Below are 10765 nucleotides of genomic sequence, written 5' to 3' on the forward strand. Positions count from 1 at the left end.
ACAGCCTTGAGGACAGGAGTAAGGGTTAAAGAAGCTGCCTGGCTGCTGCTGTTGCAAGAGAAGTACCTGGGTGAATAAAATAGTGTCTGAATCTTAACCAAGACAAACAAGAGAGGGAAAGCCTGGGTGAACAAACCGGGGCCTTTGCAGCACCATTCATCAAGGACATTTATCGTGCAATGATGAAACAGCACAAAGACAGCTTCACTGAACAGCAACAGCAGAACTTTCTGCTATTTCTGGCTGGTTAAAAGGCCATATTCACAGCCCCAGGATTGCGACAGTTTGGTGCTGCTACTCACTTTAACTGGAGTTAAGGAGCAAAGTCAGCAAAAGACAGACAAGTATAAGGTCATATCATGCTGCTTGCCTGGTCTTATACAAAACACCTACTAAAGACCATCCATACCAACAAGCCGAGATAAATCATTTAAATACTGGAGAAAAGACAGTCAAACAATTTGAATTTTAAGCTTCTGTGACACAGATTGGTACTTTATACAGCAGCCACTGGGGTGGCAGTCTGCTGACAGTAACACTGCCCTGCCAGCAAAACAAAAAATGCCCTTACAGCAGTTTTCCAGAGGAAGGCATTTAACATGCACAGGGAGGGGTCAGGATTTAAGCGTATGACCAAAACAGACTACCAAGAGTAAAAAACACAACACGACATTCAGTTAAAAAAAAATTTCCCAACCAGGGGAGTGGAAAAAACCACACACTCAACACTGACAAGGAAATATATTGCATTCAAAGCCTACAGAGAGGAACACAGCAATTCTTCTACACCCAAGAATAGGCATACGTCACCCCTTGTAGACTAGGGTGAGGGTACTCCCAGCAGAAAACCAGCTGTTCAAATAATAAGAACAGCAGGATAGGGTTTTACCTACGCTCCCCCAAAATTCAACACAAAATCCAGCATCAGAACTTACTCATGTACTCTGTTGTCTCCATACAAGTCACTTAACCCAAAGCTGACATAGTGCCAGTGCTCAGGAACGTTCAGCGCTGGGTTTCCCAGGTTTCTGTACATGCTAACGTAGTCCAGAGGGTCAGGTCCTCCCAACCTGCATTGAAAACAGAAAGATTCCTAGGTAAGTTCATTTTATTCAAGACAAATGGAAAGTCTCCAAAGGTTCTACAAGCAGGCTGTACAAGGACCTGCTTTAAAACACAGACAGCGAAAAAATGAAATTAGCATGTTCAAGTTACTTCTTCAAATAATTGAGAAGAAAGGTTGGGTTAAGTCCAGAAAGTTTCAAGCACAGGAAGGCAAAGTGCATGTTTGGAACATACTACAATGTTTTTAATGTTAAAGCATAAAACCCCCTGGAAAATCATATTAAAGCTTCCACAAAACACAAAGAAAATTGAAAAATTGTACTAGTAAAAGAGCAATTGCTGTATCTGCCCTGGAATCTCTTAATTCAGTCCAGAGGCACATACCTCAATTAAAAAAAACACCAATGTAATTCCTCAAAGCAGAATTTGAAATGGCTACATTGAGAAGTGTAACCCATACTTCTGAACATAGACAAGTTAAAATAATGGAGGAGAAGAACATTGATGCAGAAAAAATACTACCAGAAGCTGTAAAACACACCAGGTGCATTAATCAGGAATGACTGAAAAGCATCACTGCACCCTCTGCTTCAACATTAGAATGGGTTCCTTAAAAGAACATTACTTCAAAATCAATACGGCACAGCCAGACTACGTTAAGCAGCAATCACAGAACCCGCAGCCCTGCTGCCCGTTACGAGGCACAAGGAAGGGAGGCTGGTGTGCCAGCAGAGCAACCACAGCATGCTCCTCCTGCCGCTTGCCGTCATGTCTGCTCGCGCAGAGACAGGTCAGCTCCCTGCCAGAGGAAGGAATGTGCTAGACTGTTTTGCTCGCTGTTCACTCTGTCAATCATAAAACACAGGCAGAAGCATGCAAGAAGAGACAAGACATCAAACCACGTACCACAAGCATTTACAGAATAGCATGAGCAGCTCTTTAACTATTTCCTGCCTCCAATTCAGTTTTTCTTCAAGTAAAATACTCTGAAGTGCTCTAAACAAGAAAATCCAAGCTACAACAATTCCCTTAATTCAAACCACATATTGCACACCAATTCCCCTCATCCGTAATGTCTGTTCAGACCCTGACTCTACCAGCTGCAGGGCATGCCTGGGCTTCACTTGCTAGTCCTGGGGTTTGTGGATCATTATTACACATGCCACAACCACATCGGAGCACCTCAGTTTTGTTCTCTGAGTGAAGTACCACTGCCTTTTACCAAACACTGGCAAGCTTGGCAAGAAATACTTTCTCAGCATCCAGCTGTGCTTGTCAGCTTCTTGTAGTGCCCTCCACTACCACTGCCCCACACCTCCTGGAAGTGTTCACGTTTCATGTGTGGAGATCCATACCTCGACCTACCAACAAAGCTCTGGGATGATCCAACAGCAAAGCTGAATTGCAATTATCCTACCTAAGGCCAGCACCCTTCTCAGAGTCCCATCCAGCAGCAAGGAGGAAAGGCTGACAAGCATTTCAATCCTCAGGCGTGAGTGTTACCATGCTGCTGGCAGTGACGGTGGAGTTAAACCCACTGGCTTCAGGAAGCAGCATCAAAAGGTTTAACCCTGAGCTCGTACCCCCTAGATCACATTCACTAAGCAGAGCAATTTCCTGAAGCTCATTTAGGAGACCCTTGAGAAGCTAGCATTGCAGAACAGAGGTGCTAAAAAGTCACTTTGCAACTCTGCTCTGGCGCAGCCACAGAGCTGCAGTACCTGGGCTCCACCCAAGATTCTCCAGAGAAGTAGTCACCATGGACAGATGGATCCAGCCCTCGCCGGAACAGCACCCAGTAGAGCTGACCCTCAAACCACCTGCAACACGGGGCTTTCCAGGGTGAGCTCTGAGGAGAGTAAACGCATATAGGGACTCCTGGAGTTCATCACCTGCAGGGAAGATGGGGCCAGGAAGGGCCATGAGAGCAGGTTGCCTGTTGTTTCCAGGAGGTGCCTACATACTCTTAAGTCATATTGGCTTCCCAGTGGGTCAGTCAAGGATACAGCATCAAATACCAAGGCAGGACAAGATAGGGTGAGCATCCTATACCAGGAAAGGTGCTGAGGCCTGTTGGCAAGGGCTAAGTCAGAATTACTCAATCATCTCGTGTGACAAGCATCCTCTTTACAGCATAAAGAGCAAACTGGCAAGCAAGCACAGGGAACGCATGGTAGATCCTGGGATGAAGCAGAGCTTGACCTTCAGTGGCAGTCTAGGAAAATCCATTCTTGAAGTCTAGTGATAGACTGAAACACTCAGAAAAAAAAAAAAAGTCCCCCTCCACGCCCCACATTTCCACCTGCTTTTCATTTCTCCTCCCTGGCACCAGATTATGCAGGAGGCTGTCCAAGATCTCTGCTATAGATCCTCACTCAGAACATGGCATGAACGCCCTGGCCAGCACTCGGGCTCCCTACAGCAGTAACTCCTGGATCGGTTATGGAAGCAGACAGATGGAAGCAGTTTCAGCCAGGATAGTCCCTCATCCCCGAGGAGTGTCAGCGAACAGCAGCAGCTACACACAATTATCCAAAGTTACCTGACTGGGAGCACTCCAGGCCAAGGGAGGTCAATATGCCAAACAGCAAACCAGTGTGAGAGATCAGCAAGTGGTCAGAGCAGATCTGTAGGGTTTGCAGTGAAGGGAGAACACCTCCACGTGCCAAGCAACAGGCATCTCACACACACACACAGAACCTGCTTCCAAACTGGGTTTAATAACACCTTAGATGTCAAATGATTTGCGTTGCTGGAACACTGCTGACACAGGCACCTTGACACTGACACACAAGACAAACGCTCTTTCAGGACAGGGACTGCTCTGCAAGCACGCTTCTCTCCAGGGCTACCCACTCACATTCGTCCAGTCTGATGCAGGCAGCGAGCTGCTGTCTTCACTCTCTCAGAAATTTAGTCAGCTTGGAAGTAATTCAGACAAAAAACCTGGAGCAACAACTAACTATACTTCGCAAAACACATTCAGGCCATTTATCTACCCCAAAATCACTGCAACTGCAGGAGTATCCAGCACTAGCTTCAAACTAGCTATCTGGAGCACAGCTAGTAGTGTACCCATGGCAAAAATGCTCAGCAAAGGCTAGGCAGCACAGACATTTATCCGGTTTCAGTGGCAGGTTTCACAGCTACACTAACTCGCTGAGCACTGCTAGTGCCTGCTGTGGTACATCCTCCCGCCCACAGCTGCTGTTGCAGGGTTCGACCTTGTATCACAATCTGCATATCAGTACACGCGTTCACACAAAGAGCTGGAAGCGTTGGAGGATTTTATTAGGAAGAGCCCAACTTCAAAGCCAGAGGTACAGTACAAATTTGTTACATTCTCTATTCATGGAGCTCATTCAGAAGCAAGAAGGGCAGCCTCAGGGGAAACCAGTATTTGCATCTGCACCAAGAGTCTTCTTTTGACTGATGTTAAGAGCACTCTGAATTTTCTGTGGAAGGAGAAACCTTAAGTGGGCAGAGAGGAAACAGCTCCACAATGGGGGAAAAAAAAATATGGAAAAATTCCCAACCTGTTCACCCTGAAAAGTCCGTGGTGGATTTTTTGTAGTCACTTCACAGCAGCTGACAACATGACTGCTTTTGACAGCTACCTTTCACAACTCTCCAGAAGCAGCCTGGGATGCCCAAATGGCTGAAGACCACCATTCAGCGCTGGTTTGTGTGTACACGGCCTAAATTCAAAGCAGGTGATGAAAAACCAATAACCCAGCCTGAAATCTGCTTATTTCAAAAGTTATCATAAAGGGAAGTACAAGTACATTTTTTTCCCCACCAGTAATTCTATGCATGAAGATATTTAATTTAGAGATATTCAAATGTGTTTTAAAATAAAAGCGGACGCTAGATATCAAAGAGAAACTCCTTCTCAGTGCATGGCCTTCATAAATACAGCCAGGAACTCTTCCAAGAAGTTCTGATTGTGATCACAGACTCTCTCCCAAGATAGGCAAACACCATTTAAACAAAGAGTAGTTCCAAGAAAAAAATCCACATAGCTAAACCCCTTCATTTAACAGATATGTGGTTCTGCAGAGTCTCCAACACTACAACGTACAGATCTGCTCTGCCATGCAAAGCCAACAATATTAACTCCAGCTCCCTGAGCAAAAAAAATTGCTGTTAACTGTGCGGAAACTGATAGGTGTAATTAAAAACTGATTAGTGTTAGAGTATTTCTCCTACGGCATGGAACTTCAGCAATTTCCTCTTCTAGTCTAAACCAACTAATAGCTGGCAGTGCAGGCAGAGGAGGACAGAGTGGCAGAAAGCAAGCCACAGAAAGGCAGAAGCCATTCCACCACACTTAAACCCAAACTCCAGGTTTCCCCTAGCAAAAGGAGAGCAGGCACCTGTGGCGTGCACGTAGACTTCACCTCACATAAGCTCACCTCCAATTTCTATGAGAGAAGCTCTCAGCTCTCACTGCTGGCTGAGCTGACAGTCGGAAGAACGGTGAAGTGGAAAATGCCATGATAAACAGGCCTTCAAATTACTTCTTCCTTGCAACTGGCCATCACAGCCAAGAGCACTTCTTCTAGTGCTTGAGCTCTACTTGCAGTGAAGCCCTAACAAAATCCTTAAGCAAAGAAGGAGCAAGGTTTCTTCTCAAACAGGGGTCTCTGTCATTCTCCATTCCGTATCTAAACTTCCCTCCATCCCACACAAATCTTACGCCAGTCTGGTCAGTGTTGTTTTAAGTTGTTGTTAGAAAAGAAGTGGTGACTCCCAAATCAAGGTGACTGGAAACTCATCAAGCTTGAACATCTAAGATTAGAAATAGGTGTAAAAAAACACTGCTTAGACCACCACCACAGTACCAAGCGCTGATCCACACAGATGATCAGGAAATTATTTTCATTTTGAAGTCTCACGTTTGCAACTTCTTACCTCAGCCCACTGTGTCAGTTTAAGAAACTAACCAAAAAAATCTAAGCAATAAGGACTAACAGACACATTTCTTACTAGAACTGCATAAAATCAAGACTGCTTTGGAAGACAAGCGCAATAACTTGGCTGTCAGAGTCGAACATAGTGAGGATGTTATTCTGCTGCTGCTCAGGACTCAACCAGACGGAGACATACAGGTTAAAATGAACTGTAAATAACACAGTTGAGCATTTTTTGGACTTTTTCCAAGGGCTGGAGTAGGGACTGATCAAAGTCAGGTCCAGCAAACACTCGGGGGTGACCTGGTCATGTTCCTTAGGCCCAAAAGAGAGGGCTGAGCAATAAAGAGATAGTAAGCAGCAAAAGGAACTCCTCTTCACACAGGGCTAGACGCTAGACACTTATCTCGATAGCTAAACATCTAAGTACTTCCTCCATTCCGCTCTCCCACATGAACAACTGCTGTTACTGGTGTCAGACACTGTGTCAGCAGAGACAGAGCAGCAGATGTGCAGTCTGTGATAGAGCAACAAAAGGGTAAGAAGAGCTGGCTCTGCCCGTGGGTTTTATGGGTACACGCACAGCACACATGTGGCTTGGAGGCTGGAACACGGGTTCAGTCCGGTCACTGCTGGCCTTACTCAAATCACAGGCTCCAGGCCAGAAGACAGAGCTCACGTCTCCTGTTCAAGAGGGGAAACTCCAGCCCTGCAACTTCTGTGGGAATCCCTTCAGTGCACAACAGACACTCCATTTTCCCATGACCTGCCCCAGCCAAGGCCCTCATCAGCCTCCCCTCGCTCAGGGAAGCTCCAAATCACCCCAGAAACCCCAATACATCCTCCTGTCTGCAGTGCATCCCTTCTTTCTATTTCCAGCACCTCTCTCCCTCATCTCACTGATCCACCCAAAACCCTCTCCAGCACCACACGTGGCCCACAGCCCCACTGCTGCCCTCCCCAGCCCCACTGCTCCCCCCAGCCCCAAAGCTGCCTCTCTCCCCCCAGCCCCAAAGCTGCCTCTCTCCCCCCCAGCCCCAAAGCTGCCTCTCTCCCCCCCAGCCCCAAAGCTGCCTCTCTCCCCCCCAGCCCCAAAGCTGCCTCTCTCCCCCCCAGCCCCAAAGCTGCCTCTCTCCCCCCCAGCCCCAAAGCTGCCTCTCTCCCCCCCAGCCCCAAAGCTGCCTCTCTCCCCCCCAGCCCCAAAGCTGCCTCCTCCACAGCCCCAAAGCTGCCTCTCTCCCAGCCCCAAAGCTGCCTCTCTCCCCCCCAGCCCCAAAGCTGCCTCTCCCCCAGCCCCAAAGCTGCCTCTCTCCCCCACAGCCCCAAAGCTGCCTCTCTCCCCCACAGCCCCAAAGCTGCCTCTCTCCCCCACAGCCCCAAAGCTGCCTCTCTCCCCCACAGCCCCAAAGCTGCCCCCGCTGCTTCTCCCCCAGCCCCATTGCTTCCCTCCTAGCCCCAAAGCCGCCCGCCCCCAATCCTAATGCTCTCTCCCCAGCCCCATCGATCCCCCCTCCCCCAGCCCTACTGCTCCCCCCCAGCACCACACATGCTTTCAACCCCCAATGGCCTCGGCCGCCTCACCAGTATTTGAGGATGGCGGTGACCTGCAGCGGGTTGGGCTGCTCGGGGTACAGGCGCCGACACTCGCCGTAGATGCCATGCAGCCCTGGCGGGAAAAGCGAAGGGAACGACCCCGACCCGGACCCGGACCCGGTCCCGGTCCCGGTCCCCGTCCCCGCAGTGGGCGCCCCGCCCGGCCGCACGCCCTCCATGTCCCGGCGGCGGGGCCGGCGCCGCGGCTGCTCCACTCCTGGCCCGTTGCGCCCACTCGGCCCCGCTCCGCGCCCGGCCCGGACCCAGCGGCGAGGCGGGAGGGGGCGGCACCCGCTGAATGACGCGGGACTCGGCCAATGGCAGTGGGGCGGGAGGGGAGGGGCGGGGCCTGCTGAGTGACACGGGGCTGGGCCAATGGCAGCGCGCGGCGCGGCAGGAGGGGGCGGGACCTGCTGAATCACAGGGCGGCTCAGCCAATGGCAGAGCGCGGCATGGATGGAAGGGGCGGAGGCCAGTGAATGACACGAAGCTCAGCCAATGGCAGCGCGAATGGAGGGGGCGGGGCTTGATGAATGAACCGGCTTTTCCACCAATGGCAACGAGAGGAGCGAAGTGGGGAGGCGGGACATGCTGAGTAACACGTGGCTCGGCGAATGGCAGTGCGGCGAGGAGGGGAGCGGGGCGGGGCCTGCTGAATGACACGTCATTACTCCAATGGCAGCGCTGCAAGAGGGGAAGGGGCGGGAGGGGAAGGGGCGGGACCCGCTGAGCGACACGTGGTTCGGCCAATGGCAGCGCGGTGCGGGGGACGGCTGAGCCTCTGCTGCCTCCCGCGCTGCCAGCGCGCCCCCGAGCGGCGGTGGAGGAGGAGGCGGCAGCGCGGGGGGAAAGGACCGGGGGAGGGACTCCTTCCCCAGCCCTTGGCCGCCCCAGGGTCTTTGCAGGGCAGGTGGCGTCTCGAGGCAGCTGCCCGGGCACAGGCAGCCCCGGCCTCAGCGCTCGATCCCGTGTCAGCATTACCTGAGGAGGTGAATCTGGCAATAGCAGCGATTCAGGTGTTGCTGCTGTTAGACTTCATCTGCCCTCGCCACAGGGCTCTGGGCAAAGGCTCAAAGAATCATAGAATGGTTTGGCTTGGAAGGGACATTAAAGATCATCCAGTTCCATCCCCTTCCAGCACTTCACGCTGATCTCCATGCTATCCATAGCCCTGCGATTCTGTGGAACTACAGCTTTGCTCCGAGACACGGCCAGCCAACAGCCTCATCTCCTTTACTACCGCTTTTACAGCTCTTGATACTGCTGTCTCTGCACTTTCCTCAGCACCCTTTTTCACCCCATGCACCTTTCTGTATTTGCAGGTTCCTTGGAGGCAGCTGTGAAGCAATGCAAAATAGCTGAAAGTCAAGGTCTGCCTGATTGAGGATCTTAACTTGTGTATCGTGCACACCAAAGATATGGCTCATTCCCGAGTTGCAACATTTGTAGTCCTCAGAAGCCTTGTCCGTGCGTGAGCAGGTGCGTGTTCATAGTTCTGCACATCTTTGCTAGAGCAGTGTCCTGTTTTTCAATCTGCGCAGAGAAAAAAATGAGCTACGGAGTGTTGAGAGGACAGGACGAGTGCTCCTGCTTATTGCATTTCTCATTTGAATAGCTCAGAGTTTACTCTAAAATCCATATTCACAACAGAACTTTAGGAGATGACAGAGAGTCAAGAAGCCAGCAGGCAGACAAACCACTGACTCTGCTGACAAAGGAGGTGGTATTTTCATGAGTCACTGCTTCCCACAGCAAACAATATTTCACTTGTCCCATTCCTGCGATACTACTTGTTCTGACATCTGATCGGGGAGTCAGTTGCAGTCAGCTGAGAAGGTGTCACGTGTGAAGTGCTGTGTTGGCTTAACACACACATACCCAGTCCCTCCTCGCATTTACTGAGGTGATACAATACTGGTTGTGAAATAACGCATCCCCATCCATCCTGTTGTACAAACCCCTCTCTTTTACACTGGGCAAAATCACTAGAGAGAGCTATCTGAGATGAGACTGCCTGCTTGGGTTGGAGGCAGATGCTACAGAAAAGAATTCTGTGTATCTGCGTGAAAGATGTGGGATGAGACTGGCAAGATCTCCCCCAATCTCCCCAGGCATACTCCAGCAGGGAAGTTGATGCATTTCAAGACCCAATGTTGCTTGGTGTTTCAAGTAAATGCATTGTTTTAGTATTCTTGTCAGACACCAATTATTCAAAGAACATAGAATAAATGGAGAACTCAGCAAATTGAACTGATACCAAAAATGTCAGCAAATAAAACTCTCCAAGACTCATTTTGCAGTTTTAGAAAACAAGCATCCTTTATCAGGCCTGGGCAACACGACGAAGCAATCTCCATCAGTCATGTGCAGTGAGACTAGAGCTAGGACAGAATTTATTTCCCACTTACATGCATATGCATAAATTTTCCCAGAAATCTCATGCATATTCTATTACTTTCCAAGGACTAATTTTGATGTTATTATGAACTTCACAGCAGTCAAATCTCTTGCTAATTTGGAGTTGGCTCCAGCTCTCTACCTGACCTTGTATTTGAGATAGGGATGAACTCCAAATAGAGGTAATTACAGAAGAGTCTGCACAGATCATACTTCACACAAGAAGTTATCATCTCCAAAGAATGAGCAGTGTCTGGAAAATGGCCCAAAAGAAAAGAAAACATGCTGTCAGATGGACATTCTGTCTAACTTTCAAAAAATACAGTTACTCAGATGAAATTTAACTCTACTCTAGCTTAAATAAAAAATATTCCACTTTTTGCGACAGTAACAACTTCTTGTATCAGAGCCACATGGAACACAGTATTGATACTGGGATGCCAGTTACTTGCGCTCTTTGTCCCAACTCATCCTTTCCTGGTAGCCATGCCTCAAAGCCTGCAGTGAAACCAGGTCGTACTCGGAGCGAATAGACACATTATGGCACCAGTTTGCAGGGATGATCCCATGAGAGGATGGATAGGATGGATTCCCTCCTCTGAAGGCCATGTGATTACATAAGAAGGATATGGAGCTATTGGAACGAGTGCAGAGGAGGGCGACGAGGATGATCAGAGGGCTGAAGCACCTCCCATACAAGGACAGGCTGAGAGAGTTGGGCTCGTTCAGCCTGGAGAAGGCTCCGAGATCTTATAGCAACCTTCTAATTCCTGAAGGGGGCTACAAGAAAGCTGGGG

The 10765-nt window shown here is 49.5% G+C and overlaps 1 protein-coding gene across 3 annotated transcripts in view; it reads right to left on the reverse strand.

Moving 5' to 3' along the window:
- SUFU (SUFU negative regulator of hedgehog signaling) overlaps nt 1-7852 on the reverse strand; it is a 93918-nt gene extending 86066 nt beyond the window's left edge. For 2 of the 3 annotated variants that reach the window (XM_054071346.1, XM_054071345.1), the window contains exons 1-2: nt 7560-7852; nt 936-1070 (exon numbers count right to left, since the gene is read on the reverse strand). In XM_054071346.1, the coding sequence (XP_053927321.1) occupies nt 936-1070; nt 7560-7750 (326 nt within the window). In that variant the 5' untranslated portion in view covers nt 7751-7852. Of the gene's footprint in view, nt 1-935; nt 1071-5480; nt 5857-7559 lie in introns of all 3 variants that reach the window. The other variant, XM_054071347.1, reaches the window with a different exon arrangement.
- Between the last annotated feature and the right edge of the window lie 2913 nt (nt 7853-10765).

This window comes from Cuculus canorus, chromosome 7 (genome assembly GCF_017976375.1).
Source record: "Cuculus canorus isolate bCucCan1 chromosome 7, bCucCan1.pri, whole genome shotgun sequence".
In the NCBI taxonomy this organism is placed as follows: domain Eukaryota; kingdom Metazoa; phylum Chordata; class Aves; order Cuculiformes; family Cuculidae; genus Cuculus; species Cuculus canorus.